Source organism: Penicillium chrysogenum (assembly GCF_028827035.1).
Source record: "Penicillium chrysogenum strain IBT 35668 chromosome Unknown utg000002l_segment0_segment0, whole genome shotgun sequence".
In the NCBI taxonomy this organism is placed as follows: Eukaryota; Fungi; Ascomycota; class Eurotiomycetes; order Eurotiales; family Aspergillaceae; genus Penicillium; species Penicillium chrysogenum.
The window spans coordinates 645583-664081 of NW_026622750.1; the positions used below are offsets into that span (position 1 = coordinate 645583).

The following is an 18499-nucleotide window of genomic DNA, read 5'->3' on the forward strand; positions in this document are numbered from 1 at the left end:
CATCTCCAAACTAATCATGGCCGAAGATTCTTTCCTTCATCTCGCTCGCCCTCTCGGCCCCGTTAGCGTGGGGACCGCTCCTACCACTGCCCCTCTGAACGTGGTCATTCAACCCCAGGTATGTTGCGATATGTGTGTATGATCTGAGGGGTAAAGCTCATTCCTCAGGCCATCTTCTCAGTTCTCGACCACTCTCTTCGCCGCAATGCCGACCAGGAGCGAGTCATCGGTACACTCCTCGGAACACGATCTGAGGATGGAAGCGAGGTCGAGGTCCGATCCGCCTTCGCCGTCGGCCACTCCGAGGCTGAGGACCAGGTCGAGGTCGATATGGAATACCACAAGCAGATGCTGGCTTTGCACCTGAAGGCCAACCCCCGCGAAGTCTTGGTTGGCTGGTACGCCACTGCCTCTGAGCTCAACACTTTCTCCGCTTTGATCCAGAACTTCTACAGCGGCCAGGGTGATGGTACCTGGCCTCACCCCGCTGTCCACCTGACTGTCTCTACTGAGGCTGGAAAGGATCTCGAGACTCGCGCCTATATTTCCGCCCCCGTTGGTGTCACCGCCGAGCGTGCTGCCGACAGCGCTGCTTTCATTCCCGTTCCCTACGAGCTCCGATACGGCGAGGCCGACAAGAGTGGTCTTGAGTCTATCGCCAACGCCAAGGATGCTGAGGACCGTTCCACTTCCGTCACTTCCGACATTGAGTCTCTTGAGCGCGCCATTGAGGAGGTCTTGTCCATGGTTGACCGCGTCTCACGCTACGTCGAGTCCGTGATCGACGAGGAGACCCCCGCTTCGACTGCCATGGGCCAGTTCCTGCTTAACGCTCTCGCTCTCGCCCCTAAGGTAGAGCCTGCTGACATTGAGCGTGACTTGTATGTTGAACCTGCATTACTTTCCCTGGTGTTCCTTAACGCTAACTCTCCACAGCAACAACCACATCCAGGACGTCCTGGTCGTTTCTTACCTCGCCAACACCGTGCGCACACAGATGGAGCTTTCTACTCGGCTAGCAACCGCCCAGCTTACCCTCGGCGGTGGCGGCGAAGGCCCCGCTACCGAGGGCCAGCGCAACCAGCGTGGCAAGGGCCAAGGCCGCCCACGCCAGGACCGCGCCGAGGAAGCCCGCGCATGAGAGGTTTCCCCCAGCAAAAAAAATGCTGATGCATAATGTGACCAATTGCGAGAGGACTACTCCCCCTAAAGTGGACGTCGATATCTCTCACGTTCTCTTCCCTTTCTATCTCACTCCTCCCTGACGTTATTACTTTTGGGTCTTTCGCTTCTTTGTTTACTATCCCTCTACCGCCTTCTTCCCTTTTTTTCCTTTTTCCTTTTTCCCGGCTTCCTCTTTTTCCCTCGCGAGGCTTACATGTTCTCTCCGGAGCTCACGGACTACGGCCTGGTCACGTCCCATCAACGGCTTCCGGACTCGGTCTGTCTTGACGTCCAAACATAGTCTTCGGCGCATGATGTTGTGGTATTGAGACCGATTTATTATCAGTGCGATTGTTATAACGTGGTGGTAGTTGATGAGGGTGACGATGTCGTTCCCGTTTGACGATAGAGAATATTCGGGGATGATGAGTCTAGACTGTTGAAGATGAGAGATGGATCTGCTGAGGACCCATCTCTCCGGTTTATGAAGTCGCATCTTTCCAGGCGCGGCGTTTTCAGTTATGATGAAATGGACATAAAAGTTCTAGAGCTTCTTCGTATTGTATATTTCCCATTTACTATTCCGACCATTGCCATAGAGGCTCGCGTTGTAGTCGTTGATCAATTGATCAATGATGTTTTGTATAGTCTCAATTCTATGGAAATATCATCTATTTTCTGTTGGCTGTAAGCCAAACAACTCTTGGCTATTGGTCGTTAGCCAGGTCGATCTACATATCATGGGCAACATGTCAGTCAAGATCCCAGTCTACAGTATCACATTCGCTGTTTACCATTGCTTGATATAGCATGATATGTATAGTCGCACCCTTCCCAGTGCTATAAGTGTACTGCTGTCTTTCCTATGTCCCTTCCATTGACATGTGAGAACCTTTAATGCCCTAGGACTACGCGGTGCATGGCTATAACTACACCCGAGTCTGCTTCTAGGAGGATCAATCCTTCCCGCTCTTTTTCCAACACTTGCATGTATAAGAGATCTCTATACCCAATTGATATTACAGATATTAAGTCTGTCACCTTGATTTGGACGGCAAGTCGGGTTGTGCTCATATCGACGTGGTTCCTGATTACAGATAGAAGAAATTGTGGAATCAGGAAGAGCTACCTTTGATTCTCACGTTTCTTTCTCTGGCAGATCCAGATTGCATTCCTTTAGAAGTGCCAGTCCTCTCTCATTCAAGTTAGGATAGTTGTGTAATGCAAAGAAATCCAACCAGAAATTGCGGGCCTCGGTATGATCTGGCAGGTGGCTGCGAAGCAAATCTTTCCATTCTTTATCATCTTGGCCCAGACCAATTCCTGCACAAGTAAATTCCCACCAAACAGGGAAAAAGGCCGAAGATTCCCAATCTAGGATCCCTGCCAGATTACCGTTCTCGACCATAATGTTAACATTGGTCAGATCGCCGTGAGTAAAAGTATAGGGAGCCGCAGTTGGCATCCGCTGACGCAATTTCGAACGAACTTGCTCCGGCACTTGATCATTCAAGGTTAACGACATCTCAGCCCATAGTTCATCGTCAGATGAAAACGGCCCATGCCCAATACCATATGTATGCGGGAAAAGAAAGGCTGAGTAGATTGGCTGCCCGCCGATACTTTCCATTCGGTTCGAGCGAAGCTTATGAAGTTGTATCATTAAGTATTCAGCGGTCTGCTTTGCGACACGTTCTTTGTCGGCCGATGTCATCGTCGGCCATAATTCACTCAGTGGTTGACCTCGAATCCGTTTGGTAAGAAGAAAACATGCCCCGTCGTCTTCCTGCCATTCTTCAACGATTCGAGGTATAGGAATTGAGGTCTTTGACGCCAAAAACCTGATATTAGGGACTTCAATGTTGGGTGGCTCGGTAGATCGTTCTTTTAGGATCAGGTTTGAGCCTAGAGACCACACCCCTCGGTTGCTGACGCCGTAGAAAAGGTTGACGTGGCTCTGGTAACGACATGCATGTTGACGTGCTGGTGACCAGCTACACGCTGAACAGATGTTCTCAGTAGCCATTTGGTAAAAATTCGATTCTTTTCTTCGGAGGTGTTAGAATGTCAGATTTTGGCGGAGTTAGGAGCATATACTGAGGGAAGGAGGCGGCCTTCTCTGATCACTGCTAAAGGGGATCTCGATGGAGAAAAGTGGTATGCGATTCCTATATCATGAAGTGAACGGAGATAGAGGGAGCGAGGAAGAGAGGAGGGGAAGACAGAAACAACCTGCCTATCTATACGATCTGCCCCAGGCCTAACCCCACATTGGTGCATGTAGCTTAGTGGGGCAAACACACCTTTATCGCCAAGGAGATCAACCATCGTTGATACAAATTGATCTTGTGCATTTCGAATGGACGACTTTTGGTTCAGGGCAACGGGCTCAAGCCTTGTGAGCAAATGCCGGACCATCTGTTTCCGGCTGAACCCGCCTACCTGTGATACTCGAGCCTGAAGCAACGGTTGTCGATGAGCAAGCTGGATGGAAGACGCTTGGATTTATTCCTGAGATGCTCAGCCTTGATGATTTTGTTGCCTCGCTCGTCCACTGAGAAATCTTTCTATCTTTTGCTCCCCTGAAGGCTCAAATGGCGGACTGGAGTGGGTGCTGATAAGATGACCTCGGACGGGCAATTACCATAATCGCCTGGGAGAAAGGTAGAGGTTTTGAAGCTATGTTGGTTTGTTGAGTGTCTGCATGTCCAGGAAGCCACATCGGATGTTTCTGAGGACGTGGAATGCACAGCGGAGAATGCCTGTTGACGCACCATGCCACGGCTCTGGCTCCTGTATGCGACGCATGATCTTCTCAGAGACCGCGCCCTCCGTTATGTGGACTACCTGGTTAGTGTAAGTACTGAATGAGGATGTCAGGGGAGAAACTCCTCGGAAGTGAGAAGCTGATATTCCATTTTCCCAAGTGGGGAAGGAGGCTTGGTGGATCCGAACCTTAAATACTTTAATTTGACTATGGGCAACAATGGAGTTGGTATAGTAGGTAGTACCTACGAACTCCGGAACAACATCATGCGATGTACTACTTCCAGTGGTTGATCATGGCACCATATTCGTGGAAATTCGGGATGAAACGACCTCGGGATATACTAGGCAATTGGCGGTCCAACATCGAACAAGTGGAACAGCCTCAAATTTACAAGTGGTGGTGTTGCTCTTAGTGTTCAAAGGTATGTGCTATGGAGATGTCACCCTTTTCTAGTGTCTGCCCAATAAACTGAGCAGGAGGAGATGATATCTATATAACTAGATATCTAAAAAGACTATATTAACCAAAAAAAACCACTAAAAAGACACAAAAAGATTATCAGGGAAGACTACCTGAGACCACCAGACTATGATCGCATAAGTGGCCGACTATTCTTGTCTATAGTAAAGTGAGCATTGCAATTCAAGTATCCGTCTCATTGCATTTTCTGCTTATTTCATGGTTAAAAAGTAATTGTACATTGGTTGGTAGAAAGGAAAAACACGTTGGGCATTAAGTCATGTTCGTCGTGACCCACCCACAACAACACCTGGGCAGGAGTAGGCGGGGATTATTAAGGGTACATATTCAGCCGATCGTCTTGCGCTTCTTCGAAACCGACTCCTCAGTAGCATCAGATCCTCGACGGATCGCAGCACCTCTCTTCCCCTTGCCCTTGCTCTTCTTGGTAACCGTAGCAGTAGCAGCAGCTTCAGCAGCCACGGGGTCCTCACCAGCAGCAGCCGCCGCGGCCGCCGCGGCAGCACCCTTCTTTCCAGCTTCCTTAGCAACCTGATCATCATTCTGGTCAAATGCCTTGCGGGCCTCCTTCAATTCACGTTCCATGCGCAGCAGTTCCTGGACACGACCAAGCTTATTCGGGTCGCGACGTAGTGCGAAGCGGAAGTCCTCCACCTTGATCTTCTGACGGCGGGCGTGGTGCGCGACTTGCGCAGCACCGTGGCTGAGTTCCAGCACAAAGTCGGTGACGATTTCGTCCAGCACGCGGACTGTCTCGGGAAGTGGTTCGTTTGGGAAGCTGGGGTGCGGGCTGGGGTCGCCGTAGGCAAGAAGCAGCAGGCGAACTATGAAGATGGTTAGTATTGGGCTTGGTTTGGTAGTTTTCACCGACGGATGCGCGTGAGCTGCAGGAACTTACGCTCATTCTGGAAGTTCATTTGGCCCTTGTGTCGGGCCATACGCGCGCGTGGTTCGGCCATGGCGGGCTTAGTTGCAGGCTCTTTCTTGCCCTTTGCTGTGGAGGTAGATGTTGTGTCGGCTGGTTTGCCAGACCACTGAGGTTCGTATCCAGCGCGGATTAGCTCTGTGTCTTGCTCATTGAAATACCAATTTGGTGAGAGCCTGGAGACAAGATTTTTGGAGCTAGGCTGGCGCGACGGAGTGCGAGTCGGGCTGGGCAAGCCAGTCTTTGTAGTTGACAAGGAGCTGTTTGGGGTTTGCAAGTGACTACTTGAAGGAGCGAAGGTGTTTGGGGTTGGAGTGGAAGAGACGGTGGTTGGAGTCTGGAGGCGACCGTTTGGAGTGGGAGTGTTCGGAATTTGCAGCTGGCGGTTTGGAGTGGGTGACGCGGTGGGAGGAGTTTGGTAGTGCCGGGTCGAGGTTGGAGTTGACGTGTCTGGAGTAGGCAATCCAGTGTGTGTCAAGACACGTTGCGGTGTTGGCGTGGAAGGAGCTGTTGGGCTCTCGCCCGGCAGGGAAAACGATACCCGCTTGGACATTTGGCCTGTGCGTTTGGCGGACATGGCGGGCAGAATATGCTATGGGGTTGGTTAGCAACCTTGGCACATGCAAGATATCTGGCAACTTACTGTCGCAATTTTGTTTCTTTGCCCAAGTGACGGGCGAAGATTTCACAGCTACACAAAATGGTGAGTTCATGCACATGTCAGGATTTATGGCACTGCTGTGTGGTGGGGGATCATATGTGACTCGGTGTTTGCGTCGGAGCCACAATGACAATATGATCACAATGTGCTGACTGTCACACTCACCTAGTCCGCTCTTTTCAACTTCCAGTCCTTGCTGCTTGTGATTCTCTTGATAATTTGCACGAGTAGCTATGCGCACTCGATAATGCCCGGGATTATGGACCGGAACCAGAATGGGTAGGTGCTCACTTGAAGACGCGCATCCGGAGATGCAGAAAGATAGGAGACTGAACGATTGCCTGGTTGTAGAATCTTTGGGATCTTCTGGAAGTGTGCCCGAGTCGGAGAGCGACTAAGTCCGTACGTCAGCATATGCTGTGTCGTGATGGCAGTAAGTTCCCTCTTCCACAAGCCCAGATATATGAAGAAAGATACTGATATTGCATGCAGGTCTCAATCTTCTTCGGTGGTTAACCTTGCTTAAATCTCAATGGGTGTTGGAAGGGGAGTTTTCATGGGGGCTCAATAGGTTGTGTGTGGTCAGTCAACACCTCAAGTAATCTTAGGGTGAGGATTATGAGACTACTCTTCCACTCCATGTGACATCTTCAGATGCAACGAGACACTCAGACGACCAAGTTCATGATGATGCAATGTATAGTACATGATATTCAAATTTACAAAAAAAAGTTCAAAGCCACATTAACACCAATGCGTCCGAAATGCTTCCAGGTTGCTTGGCCCACAAAAGGCGACAGTAAAAGACAAATGGGTATCCTATCTTACATCTTAGGTTTCAACTTTGACTCCAACTTCTCTAACCCATTGTCAATCAGCTCGTCTTGCTCCTTCTGATCAGTGTGCACATCAGATGCGGGCTCGAGAGTGAGAAGCTTATGGGTTCCATCTAAATCAAGGCCCTCATCCATCTCCTCGATCGCCACCCAGAGACGTTCGGGGTCTCGGAGATAACGCAAACTCTTCATCGTGTAATGGTCAATGGCGAAGCCATCCTTTTCCATCTTCTTGATTGCATTAGCGGTTTCCGGGATGTCCTGTGCATTCGCGTATCCGTTGATGATGGTGTTCCAGGTCACCTGGTTGTACTCCACGTCGTGCTTGGCCATCATCTCCTTGACTTTCTCAGCGGCATCGGGCTGGCGACTGTAATTGAAGGCACTGAGGAGGATAGTCCAAGTGCGAGGCGTGGGAGAGACGTGCTTGAGAGGCTTGCCAGCAGTAGTCTCTTTCGGCAGGGCAGATGCGTCAAGCATGTCTTCGACAAGGCGTATACTTGACCGTAGTCCACGGCTGCTCTTGCGGAAGGCAATGAGGAATTCATTATAGACGTGGTCAGTTTCGACCAGAGGGGCGATGGATGGGTGGCCCTGCTGCACGAGCTCGCGGAATCTGTCATACATATGATGCACTTGTGATATCCGATTCCTGCAACGGAAGAATGTTGCTATCATGAGGAATAAGGATACCGGAGAAGGTGGGGTTTTGACTTCAAGTCCTTGAGTTGGCGGCGCGGTATAGTGGGGAGGGAGTAGAAGGAGTTCTTTGAGCGGTGTGATGTCGTGGATTTTGTTGTACATGTCCAGCATAGAGTAGAAAACTCCGGCGGGGTCGCTCTCGGGGTCAATATGCTTGGCGGTAAAAGTGAAATGGGCGTGGAAGATTTTGCTAAAAATGTATGGGTTGTTTCGTATATCCTCTTGCATCTCAACTTCCCGCACCAATTCGTCCACACGGCCCCGGTCGCCTCGAGACACCGCGTCAGTGAGGAGTGTCAAGTATGTATAAGAATCGAAATCGTGGTGGTGATTCTTCATGAACTGAAGCATGTCCGCACCCAATTGAGGGTCACCGGTCTTGTAGGCATTGGCGAGTACAATATTCATCATGTCTCGGTCCGGCTGGACACCCATTTTAAGAAGCCGTGGGAGGATCCGGAAATTGCGTCCTCCAGCCTTATCCTCAACAGTGTCCAGGGTCAAAAGCTTGCAACAGTGCCGTAGGACGCCTTCAGAGTCCATGGAAAATCCAGGGTCATTGATTTTGGGAATGAATTCGAGAGCCCTGAGGGCATATTCCACGTCATTCAGCTGTGTGAATCGGTACATGTAGCAAAGTGCTGTTTGTGCTTCCATGGTGATGCCTCGCTCGTTCATTAAACGGAAACTCTCATAGACACCTAAGAAGCCTGCTCGGCGAATATAGAAGCGTATGCCCTTTTGTGGTGGGGAGATAATTGGCCAGTCCTTCGGATCCAGGCAAGTCGCAACAACCGATTCGAATGTGTGGACACCCTTCGTCCAATCCCGGAGCTCTTCATAATGAAATTTCTCCAAGTAGGCCAAACAATCGACAACCATAGTAAAATCCGGTTTATCCCGTGGTTCGGTCGTGACGAGTAAAAACTCCAAGGCCATTGCCGGGTTATTTTGCAGCAGCCAACCGGCGAGGCGTTGCCAGGCCCAGGCTCTGGTAGCACGGTTCATTGCAAGCCATGCCTCTCGAAATTTGCCTTGACAGTCATTAAGTAGCAAGGCTAGCAGTTGCTCGCCATCTTCTCTCAGTTTTGGCAATGCAGCTTTGTGCAAGACCTCGCGGCCATATGTCTTGGCCTTGTGAATTGCGCCATATGCCTCCTTCCACTGGCGGAGTCCCAGATCACGCGTATAAAGCGAATTCATCCGCATCGCAAGCGACAGGTATAACCCTCGATCGGTCAAATGTCTACCCTTGTTCAAGATTTCGCGGTTGACTCTCTCGGCCGCCATGGCCACAAGCTTGGGATCGGCTTGCCGCACATAGGCGACCTTCTTCATTTTATCATTTGTTATAATCGGTGTCTGTGACGACTTTCGAGATTGGGTTGGAGGTTTCGTTTGTCCATGGCCCATGCCATACCGATCGTTTGCGACCTGGTCTGATTGTTCACTTGTCGGTGGATGTGAACTGCTTGTCGAACCGCGGTTGTGTTGATATGACACGGGGTCAGGAGTATCATGCGTTACGCCGGGCTCTAATATTGCGGGGGCATTGTATGTGGAGAGGCGCACTCTATGACCGACATTCGCTGTCCCCGACTCCCGATACCATCGGCCTGCGCTCCGACATTGTGGTGAGAGTAACCCGTTGAGACGGGACCGAACGAGTTGGTGCGGACACGATGACATTCAGAAGCTTGTATTCGCAGACATTGGGGGAAGAAGACCAAGACGAAGAAAATAAGTCAAGTATGGCGCATGGGGGAGGAGTCAAAGGCCAATGCCAGACAGAAAGTTGAATTCCGCATTCCGCCCGATTTTGCCGTGGCTAGTGTGTGGCGCACCACATCTACTTTTATCGCTCCATCGTCCTTCAACTTCAAAGCAGCGGAGGAGCTTGGGACTTTCTTCCGATCACGTCAGTCACTTTACTTCCTGTCCTTCAAGCCCAGATATACTCTCCGTCGTCAATTCAATCTTCACTCAAAAACATGTCGTCAAGCCATGCCAATCTTGATGCGGCATCCACCGACCGCAAAGCCCGGCTCGCCAAGCTCGCAGCTCTGAAGCGCAAGCAACCCGAACAAGACACAAACGAGGCCGGTGCAGTAGACCGGGAGCTGCCCGATGCCGACACCACGCCAGATGTGACCGCAAAATACCTGTCTGGCCGCAACTACGACCCCGAGACCCGCGGGCCTAAGCTGGGCTTCGAGCAAGGCCCGCAAGAGGGCCAGGTGACGCTGGAAGCACAGGCGGCTGAAATTGCAAGGGCCACAGCGGAGCAATCCAAGGAGGACACGGGTGCTGATGAGCCCCTTGATCTGTTCAAACTACAACCTAAGAAACCCAACTGGGACTTGAAGCGCGATCTGGACGAAAAGCTCAAAATTCTCAATGTACGGACGGAAAATGCAATTGCCCGAATCGTGCGACAGAGGGTAGAGGATGCGAAGCGTGCTGCGAAGGCACGGGGACCTAAGTCTAACGGAGACGAAGAGGGAGAGGAAGTGGGCATGGAGGGTGAGACGCTTGTTGAGGGCATCCATATGCGCGAGCGAGAGGAAGAGAAGAGCGACGAAGAAACGATTTGAACGTGATACCCTTGGTTGCAGGAATGCGAGCGTCGTCTAGGTCTTGTGCCTCCACCTGTAATTGTCTATATTCTGTCCATTTAACTTATTCCCTTTTTGTTGTCTTGGTTGAGGCGTCCAATTGATGCCGTGGGCATCTTGCGCAAAAAGTGAGGCGTTGGGGGTTTGGGATTCAAGATTCTCGATGGGCATGTATCTCAGTGTCGTCAGAAATCATTATTGAATTTTCTCTTTTTTTTAGTTCCGCTGTCGAGTGACAGATATTTCCAAACTCCGCAATGAAGATGCTAATGATACACTCGGTCATGTACATATCTGATGGAACACGAATTGGCGCCAGGTCCCCCATCAAGATCTTGCGCCGTAAAAAGCCCCAATGTTGCAGAGCAGTTTTTCAATTCAATTTTACCGTCCGTTATTCATGGCTTGAGTCAAAGCAAGGCGCTTACTGAAAGGACTCAAGCTTCGTTCCCGAGGAGGCTCATTCTTCTGCATTATGGGATCAGGCCGAGACCGTCCATGTTGAGACTGGCGTGGTGGGCTTGCTCGATCACGGTATGATCGGTCCTTGGGAACATCCTGAGCCGTAGCACGTGATTCTTCCACTCGATCCTTATCCAAACTCTTGCTTCGGCGGTCTCTTCGCTCGCTATGTCTTCCTGCTCTACGGTGGCGACCTCGTTCTTCGGGGCTAGATTCTCGTCTCCGTCGCCGAGTGTTTCGATCATCAGTCCGAGTTCGTTCCCGGGAGGGTGAGCGGTCCTTTGGGCCTGAGTGGACTGACCCAGAAGAACCCTCGGTAGAATCACTGTAGCGTCTCTTTCGGGACTTTGCAGGCGGTGCTGATGAATCATCTCGGCGGCCTCTGTCGGCTGCGCCGCGCTTGTTGCGGCGAGGAGACGAGGAATAGGATCGATTCGTGGATATCGTTTCCACTGAGAGGGACCTAGCCCGCCCCGGAGACTGAGCGTTGCGATCTGTCATATCGTCAAGGTCTCTCTTCCGGCCACGCTCTTCCTCCCGGGTAGCAAGTAGTTCATCCGCTACACCCTCTCTTCATACAGGTTAGCGTGTATTCTCTTGAAAAAGAAAGTGCGGAAATGATAAATATGTAAACTTACTTCCGCAGCAGCTCATTTGGATTCTCGCTTGAAAGCTTGGGCATCAATTCTGGATTCAGTAGCTGCTGGGTCCTTGAAGGTCGCGGGATGTATGGGCGCTCTTGCGCGGATGCCTTGCAATCAAAGCTATAGTGCCGTGGATCGGAGTTAGTCAAAAGTCTGATAATCAAGTGGAAGAGGGCACATATCTCGTCCGAGGCATTTTTGGCACAGTGTGGTCGCGGTGGCCTTGTTGGAGTTGGAGCCTCCGAGCCTTGGGGCGTTTCGATATCGGTTCATTGGAGCTCGTGACGTTGTAGGTTTGCGTGGAAGTCTGTATTCGCAGGTACTTTAAGTCTGAAATAGGGGTATTGGCATGCCCACGATGAGAAACACAGGCGAAATCCGATTGTAAAGCTGATCGGCGCAAATTAGTGGCTGTTAACCTCTGAAGCCCAAGGGAAATTGTAGGCGCGCGCCAAGGGCGGTCGGGCGCGGCATAATACCCACGAATCTTCAGGCAATCAAGAAATCAGAATTCGGATTCCCAACGCTCCTTCTCGATCCCGGAGTTCATTGTCAACGTTCAACTCATCCATCTCGGACGGATGATCTAGGGTTGAACGGCTCTTCAAATACCCGTCGGATCTAGAGGATCCCGTCAAACCTCAGTACGAGATCTTCATCTCCCTGACTATGAGCCAGCTTTGATATCATGTAAGGCCCCGTTGCCTGATTTGGGTATATTTCTTGCTTCATTGAAGTGGATATTCCTTCTCATTGGAATTATGGATTTCTTTTGCGTTCTAGCGTTCTACCATGCACGGTGCTAATGCGCACTCTCTACAGCTTTCTCCATGGCGATTGCCCTACCCCAGAGATATGTCTTTCGTTTTGGGCTTGTGTGAAACGAAATTACGCAGCGACATTACTTTCAACCAAACAAGCTTCGACCCTCTTCACACTTGCGAATCCGAAGCGTGCTGAGTCCAGCTGCTGCTTGACTTGATCTCGGATTTTCTTCTTTTTCATTTTTGAAATTCAATCATTCTCGGCGACCATCCCGCGGAGTATTGTCATGGCATCAAAGAGTCCCCCAGGTGGAGACAGTCCTCTCTCCTTTGCAAAGGTAAGCCAAGAGTATGCTCCACTGCCTCGTGGCTCATCGCTAATCCCGTGACAAGATTGCCGCTATGCCCGCACCCCTCAAGCCACATTCTTCCTCCGTATCTGATGAAAATGAAATATGCCAGCCAGCAGAACAACCACCTTTCTCAGAAGCAAATGGCTCCGGTGCAGCTCTGCCCAGCCAGCATAATCTCGACAAAACGCCAGAGGCTAGTTCCATTGATCTTGCTGTTGATGATCTAGGGAGAGGTGTGCAAGATATTGGCCTCACCTTGAAGAAACACAGTGATGGCCCAAGCTCTCTCGCTGGTGGCCAAGACAATGGCTTGCTCAAGCGCGAGAATTCTTTTGAAGATGACCGCACTCATCTTTCTACCTCATCCACGAAAATGACCAACTTCGATTCCAAGAGTCTTGCCTCGGTGACAACATTCGCAATGGATGAAAAGGACTCTGTGCGTCCCGATGACAGTGCTAGTGTCCAAGCCATTGATGAAGAGGAGTCGCTTTCTGGACTTGCTTCTGGGGCTCCAAACTCAGTGGCAGGCTCCGAAGCTGGCAGTCGCGCGTTTCGAGATCATTATCGAGATGGTATTCCTACACGCCCACGCGGGATTTTGCCCGTGCCTCCTCTCTTTGATGGAACGCAGCCGGCAAATGGCACGATTCCTCCGGATTCAGTCGCGAATAACTTTGTGATTCCAGCCAACCCTAATGGCATTGAAGATGGCCAGATCCTACATGGGTTTCCCTTGGAGCCGGATGAAAAACTCCTAGAGGCAATGAAATCACCGAAGGATCGTCTTTTGATACTGCAACTGGAGGAAAAGATTCGGTACTTTATCAAGGACTGCAATGAACAATCTCTGGAGTTGCCCCCTTCGAACGCGTTTGGCCGACTCCTTGCACACAAGCTGGGGGATTACTATCACTTAACACATTTCGTCGACAATAATGTGACATCGGTCAGGCTTCATCGCACACCATTCTGCCGGCTACCCACTCCTTTATCTGATGTGCATGCTGCCTGCAATAGCACTCCCCCTCCAGTCGTTCCGGCAATGAAAATCATGCGCCGAAACGATGGAGGGCAATTTGAAGGAAGTATTGGAGGTTCATCGAACCCTTCAAAGGCCAACTCGGAAGATGGCGATAGTGGACCGGATGGAGAACGCCACGGATCTTCATCCGGCGCTACGCCAGCGAAAGATCGAATGGCTTTGACGAGGGAGGAACGGGAAGCTAAGTACCATGAAGTACGTGAACGAATCTTCCGTGATTTCCCTGACAGTGCCAAGTCGGATCCGGCCAGCGGTGATTCCAATCCCAACATGTCGCGCTCCAGCTCGGCAAGCGGCCGCAAGAAGAACCCGAGGCAGCGAACTCCCCATGATGACAGCTTTGAGGTTCGCTCGCAGTTCAACGCCTACTACCCGGGGATGCAATATGGAAATGGTACTGCCCAGTACAACGCTCCTGTAAATGATGGCTCATACCCCAACCAAGTACCTTACTTGGTCGGACCTGGTGTGCCGCCACCCTCTGGCGGATACATGCCATCTGGTCAGAATGGTGCGATTTACCCTGGACAACTGAACATGAACATGAATGGTGTCTCCCAGTATCCGACAATGTCGCCCCAGGTGGCCTCCAATGGCTCATGGCAAGGAGGAAATATGCCGCAGCAGTCCCCCTATTCCGGGTATGCTTCGATGAGCCAGCAGGGGATGATGAACCAGCCGTCCTCGAACGCGTCCTCGCCGGCAATGAACAACTATGCCGTGCCCAATGTGGCGCCGTATCAACAAACCCCCAATTGGAGCTCGCCTCCTTTCCCCACAAATTTCCAGCAGTCCCCGCACCAGCGAAATGGGCCTGTCCACTGGCCCAACTATCCTCAGCAGCCAATGACTTCCAACATGCCACCCAGCATGCCACCCAACATGGGTCCTAATATGCCGTCCAATATGGGCGCATATCCTTATGCTCAATACCCCGGGCAACATATGAACCCTGGTCTTCAACATTCTGCTGGATCACATGCAGCAATGCAAGCAGGATATGCCAGGTCACACTTCAACCCCCAGACACGCTCATTCATCCCCGGCGGTGCTCCTCTCGGTCGTCACCCGAACAAGAGTCAACACACAATGCAGCCGTATGGTAACATGCAATCTGGTGCCCAACCACAATGGAACGGGTATCCGGAACCCATCCCTAACCGGACCATGGACTCCACCCCGGCTATGAATTCCAACCGAGTTCCCACCGGTCCGCGAGACTCGATTGCGAAATGGGGCACTCCAGCTCACCTGCCCCCCAAACCCCCGCCATCCGAAGTCCCCTCCGACTTTGACCTGAAAAACCGACCCGTCCCGGCCTCAGTTCCGGCCCCAACATACAGCAGCAATGGGATTCCCGCTGTAAGCAATGGACCACTTGTGGTTTCGGGAGGCACCACTGTCTCCAAACCGAACTAAAGCTCTATGGGTTTGGTCGCATATCTACTATTTGTGTTGTATCTGACTGTGACGTGATCCTTTGAACCTTTGGAAGTGGAGATATGAACTACTGTCCCGTAGCGTATGGGATAAAAGTTCATCTGTTCACCGGCCGTGTTCCAAGGCTTGCATCTACAGTACAATGCATGGCGATATGGGTTCTTGTGCATGTACCTAGTCGCTCTTAGCTAGTCATGAACCTGTTTCAACTTGTGCTTTTTTTCTTTCTTCTCTTTGCCCATTTGCCTACTCGTATGCCCTGGCGACCGTTGCCTACATAGACTCCATATTTCACAAATACCATGAACTGCAAAAGTCAGATGAACCAATGTAAATCTTTCAATGTTTTAAAATTGCGCAAAAACCGTTTTGTTATGAGGTTCCGGGCCGCTCCGGACCGTTCCACATATGTCTCACGGGACCGGTCGTTCTATAAAACTGTCACCTCCTGATCATGATACGATAATACGATGGACGCAATGAGTAAATACGATAATACGATGAATACGACGAACGCCATGTTCGTCGCCTACCATTTCTTTGTCGCAGCCTTAAGCCACTGGAAAATTATAAATACCTGGTCCTGCCCCCTGAACTTCCTCTTCTTCTTCTTCTTTCTTTCTTTCTCCATCCTAGTGCAGGAGCTTTACACGTATCAGTGAGGAGAAATCCGAGATCGTGTTTTTGCTGGTTGAAAACTACCAAATTGACTGCTTCAAGTGGGCCTCATCGCCTGCTTGGGAATTTTTGAAACACCACTGCCTCAACTCCTTGACTTCTTGGTCTTCGAGTTTGAGTTTGATGCTTCGATGGGAGACCCTTCAGTCACCCTCAAGTATCTCGAGTCTTTTCACTACTTGTTACCCATGTTGGTGGCTCTTAGAGAAGAGATGATTCGTCTTCATGATCACCCAATGTCCCTTGAATACCACAATCTACTACCTACGTGTCTCACACGGTCCAGTCTCGTACGCATCAACTTAGTGCTACGCAGGAACCACCGCGGCCCAATGACCACAAGTAAAACTCTCACGCCAAATATGACATTTCCGCGTAGACCTGCACTTGTTCTCCACGAGAACATAACATCAGGACTCCCGCTCTCATCTACTTGTGTTTAATCATCATTGACTGCTTGCTTATTGTTATCTTCGACCCGTCTGTCAACCTCTAGTGTGCAATCCCGGCCGTCAACCTCCAGCGTGCAGTCCCGGCCATCGACCTCTAGCGTGCAGTCCCGGCTGTCAACCTCTAGCGTGTAGTCCCGGCTGTCGATCTCCAGCGTGCAGTCCCGGCCATCGACCTCTAGTGTGCAGTCCCGGCCGTCGATCTCTAGTGTGCAGTCGCCGTTGTCATGCTCGATTGTGCTTGTTGGCGCGGCTATGACTCGCTTGTACGTGTCGGTTGTAGGTGTTGGCACTTGGTGTGTATTTTCTTCGGGCATCGTCGTGGGACCCTGATCTCAGGGGCTGTCTCGCTCTGGGTTGGGCTTTTGCTATCTTCGGTTCGCTAGTCAAATGGTCAATATTGCTAGGTGGACTGGTGGGTTGATACTGATATTTCATACTGAACTTTTGAGGAGGTCTCGAGATTGTTGATATATTATAAGTTCCCATTTTATGAAGTCCAGGGAGTCCAGGCTACATGTTTTTTTCTGCTTGCGTGTTGATCTGTATTGGTCTTTGGCCCCTATGTCTGTTGGTATCATGGCTTAGCGACCAGCTTACGTCCACATATATTAAGATCGTGACCCCCGACATTACACCTTTACACTTGGACATTAAGTGTACGGGTGGATAGAAATAAAGCATTAAAAACCATTACAGGATATACCTAGTTTCTCGCTCTAAAGCACTCGAAACTACATACCTAGATGTCTGAGACAGCCTGTTTCTTCCCATAGTATACGCAGCACAGGGTTCTCTCTTGGTATCATCTCGACCAGGGCGAATTGTTTCGTCAACCCGAAGCTCTCCAGGAGAGTTAGAAACCTGTTCCCTGAGTCATTCTGGAACAGATACTCCCAATTAGAGCCGGCTGAAATTTGCCATCCAGCCATTGTACGATAGACCGTCCTCTACCGAGAGGAGTCTCGCCTGCAAAGGTTCGCGCCAGGTCAAACGCTGCATGCTCGAACATATTCTGAGCGAGCCATGTTGGGTTGTCGAAGCCGAGCGCGTATCGATCGATATCACCGTGGAACGCCGCAAGTATAATCAGAAGGTCTTGACCGAGAGTTGGAATGTCGGTTGGGAGTGGATTGAGAGCATTGGCAGAAGATTCTCGTCCTCAATCGCGAAAGGTGTTGTCTCGGGGTCTGTCTCGTATCCATCCACACGCCGGTCTTCACTGAGGTCGCAATTTCCATCGTTCATCACCCAGTAGACCATAGTACTGCGAGTTTGACTTCCAGCCCCTGTTGAGCGAGAATCGAATATCGAGATATGACCGGATGGTCGTGTCACCGTTCAGATTTCCAGGGACGAGAGTGAACGTAGGTTTCCATTGAGCAGGTATCTGATCCGTATGTGGTCAAATCATGAAAGATCGACCAAGGCGACGTACAAAGTATAAATCAAAGGAAATGGGGCTTTACTAATGGAGAAGAGAGGAACCCTGGAAGAGAGCCCTGCGGCACGCATTTACTGTAGGCGGGCCCTATCACATGTCGATATGCCTGAGGCCATCCGATAATCTATAAACGCCTGAGGGTGATGGCTACCAATGCCAAGCGCATTCCGTTCGGCGTCCGGCATCCTTTGCATGCACCTTGTACGTCTCATTTTCACGGTCATATTGCTGGACCCCCTTTGGCATAGTACATGCATGCTAACAGACCGGGGGCTGTTTCAGCATCGCCTTTCACTAGCGACAAAGAGTTGCTTAATCTAGTCAGGTTACCCGCATAAGACGATGCGTATCGACGAGATTGACGATTACGTGACAAACCATAGACATGAACGTCTCCATTGCCTCTATTACAATTAACTAAGGGGTGGACTGCCCAACTTGCATTCTCAGCGGCCCGGTCTAAGGAACCTCCTATATTCTAGAGAAAGAGACGGAATTTTACAAAGACACAATAGATAAGCAACGGGATGAATGAGCCATGGATCAAAGTTCAGTGACAGATATGATGATGCAAGCGCACTGCTCTACACTGAAGATATTGCAAATGCGATTCAAGCAGCCGATATGCTACTGGTCACATCTGAGTCAACTATTTAACAGATTCAAAAGATTTAGACAAGATTACGGCGGAAAGAGAAGGAATCCTTGCTCATCAACTTCTTTGTTGCTACGGACCCCCGCGGTGGGCGAAATTATCTGGACCTTCAAACCGGCCACTAATTACGAGGTTGTAATTCTTGCAGGGGAGGCTGAGAGTGCAGCATTTGGGGTATAAGGTATTGTTGAAGACCCCAAAAGTGCTATTCTCTCGTCTGTGCTGCACTAATTGGGGTCAGAGAGATCGACTATACACGTGCTGCTGAGTGGAGACGCAGTATGTCAGAGAATAAAGCTTCTGCATTTAGAACTTTACCCAAAGTTGAGAGGATGATGCAAAAGTAGTGCATCAAAGGTGTTGCAGGGACTAGATATACTAGCAGTAGTAGGGTTTACTGGCACCACGTGAT

The 18499-nt window shown here is 50.5% G+C and overlaps 9 protein-coding genes across 9 annotated transcripts; 4 read left to right on the plus strand and 5 right to left on the minus strand.

The window, feature by feature from the left end:
* Window positions 1-16: 16 nt before the first annotated feature.
* On the plus strand, window positions 17-1141 carry N7489_003842 (eukaryotic translation initiation factor 3 subunit F; the record flags this gene model as incomplete). Its single annotated transcript, XM_056709594.1, has 3 exons — window positions 17-118; window positions 169-881; window positions 937-1141. The coding sequence occupies 3 exons, from the start codon at window positions 17-19 to the stop codon at window positions 1139-1141; spliced, it is 1020 nt and encodes a 339-aa protein (XP_056568015.1).
* Window positions 1142-2302: 1161 nt separating this feature from the next.
* On the minus strand, window positions 2303-3190 carry N7489_003843 (aminoglycoside phosphotransferase family protein; the record flags this gene model as incomplete). Its single annotated transcript, XM_056709595.1, has 1 exon — window positions 2303-3190. The coding sequence occupies one exon, from the start codon at window positions 3188-3190 to the stop codon at window positions 2303-2305; it is 888 nt and encodes a 295-aa protein (XP_056568016.1).
* Window positions 3191-4741: 1551 nt separating this feature from the next.
* N7489_003844 (putative transcription initiation factor TFIID subunit 13) lies at window positions 4742-5916 on the minus strand (the record flags this gene model as incomplete). The annotated part of the gene is made up of 2 exons (XM_056709596.1): window positions 4742-5238; window positions 5313-5916. The coding sequence occupies 2 exons, from the start codon at window positions 5914-5916 to the stop codon at window positions 4742-4744; spliced, it is 1101 nt and encodes a 366-aa protein (XP_056568017.1).
* A 908-nt stretch (window positions 5917-6824) lies between these two features.
* On the minus strand, window positions 6825-9227 carry N7489_003845 (pentatricopeptide repeat protein; the record flags this gene model as incomplete). The annotated part of the gene is made up of 1 exon (XM_056709597.1): window positions 6825-9227. One exon carries the CDS (start codon window positions 9225-9227, stop codon window positions 6825-6827), a length of 2403 nt encoding a protein of 800 aa, XP_056568018.1.
* A 302-nt stretch (window positions 9228-9529) lies between these two features.
* N7489_003846 (CCDC12/cwf18 family protein) lies at window positions 9530-10132 on the plus strand (the record flags this gene model as incomplete). Its single annotated transcript, XM_056709598.1, has 1 exon — window positions 9530-10132. The coding sequence occupies one exon, from the start codon at window positions 9530-9532 to the stop codon at window positions 10130-10132; it is 603 nt and encodes a 200-aa protein (XP_056568019.1).
* Window positions 10133-10537: 405 nt separating this feature from the next.
* Window positions 10538-11297, minus strand: N7489_003847 (uncharacterized protein; the record flags this gene model as incomplete). The annotated part of the gene is made up of 2 exons (XM_056709599.1): window positions 10538-11186; window positions 11254-11297. 2 exons carry the CDS (start codon window positions 11295-11297, stop codon window positions 10538-10540), a joined length of 693 nt encoding a protein of 230 aa, XP_056568020.1.
* Window positions 11298-12310: 1013 nt separating this feature from the next.
* Window positions 12311-14840, plus strand: N7489_003848 (putative R3H domain protein; the record flags this gene model as incomplete). The annotated part of the gene is made up of 2 exons (XM_056709600.1): window positions 12311-12361; window positions 12417-14840. 2 exons carry the CDS (start codon window positions 12311-12313, stop codon window positions 14838-14840), a joined length of 2475 nt encoding a protein of 824 aa, XP_056568021.1.
* Window positions 14841-15978: 1138 nt separating this feature from the next.
* Window positions 15979-16305, minus strand: N7489_003849 (uncharacterized protein; the record flags this gene model as incomplete). The annotated part of the gene is made up of 1 exon (XM_056709601.1): window positions 15979-16305. One exon carries the CDS (start codon window positions 16303-16305, stop codon window positions 15979-15981), a length of 327 nt encoding a protein of 108 aa, XP_056568022.1.
* A 683-nt stretch (window positions 16306-16988) lies between these two features.
* Window positions 16989-17246, plus strand: N7489_003850 (uncharacterized protein; the record flags this gene model as incomplete). Its single annotated transcript, XM_056709602.1, has 1 exon — window positions 16989-17246. One exon carries the CDS (start codon window positions 16989-16991, stop codon window positions 17244-17246), a length of 258 nt encoding a protein of 85 aa, XP_056568023.1.
* Between the last annotated feature and the right edge of the window lie 1253 nt (window positions 17247-18499).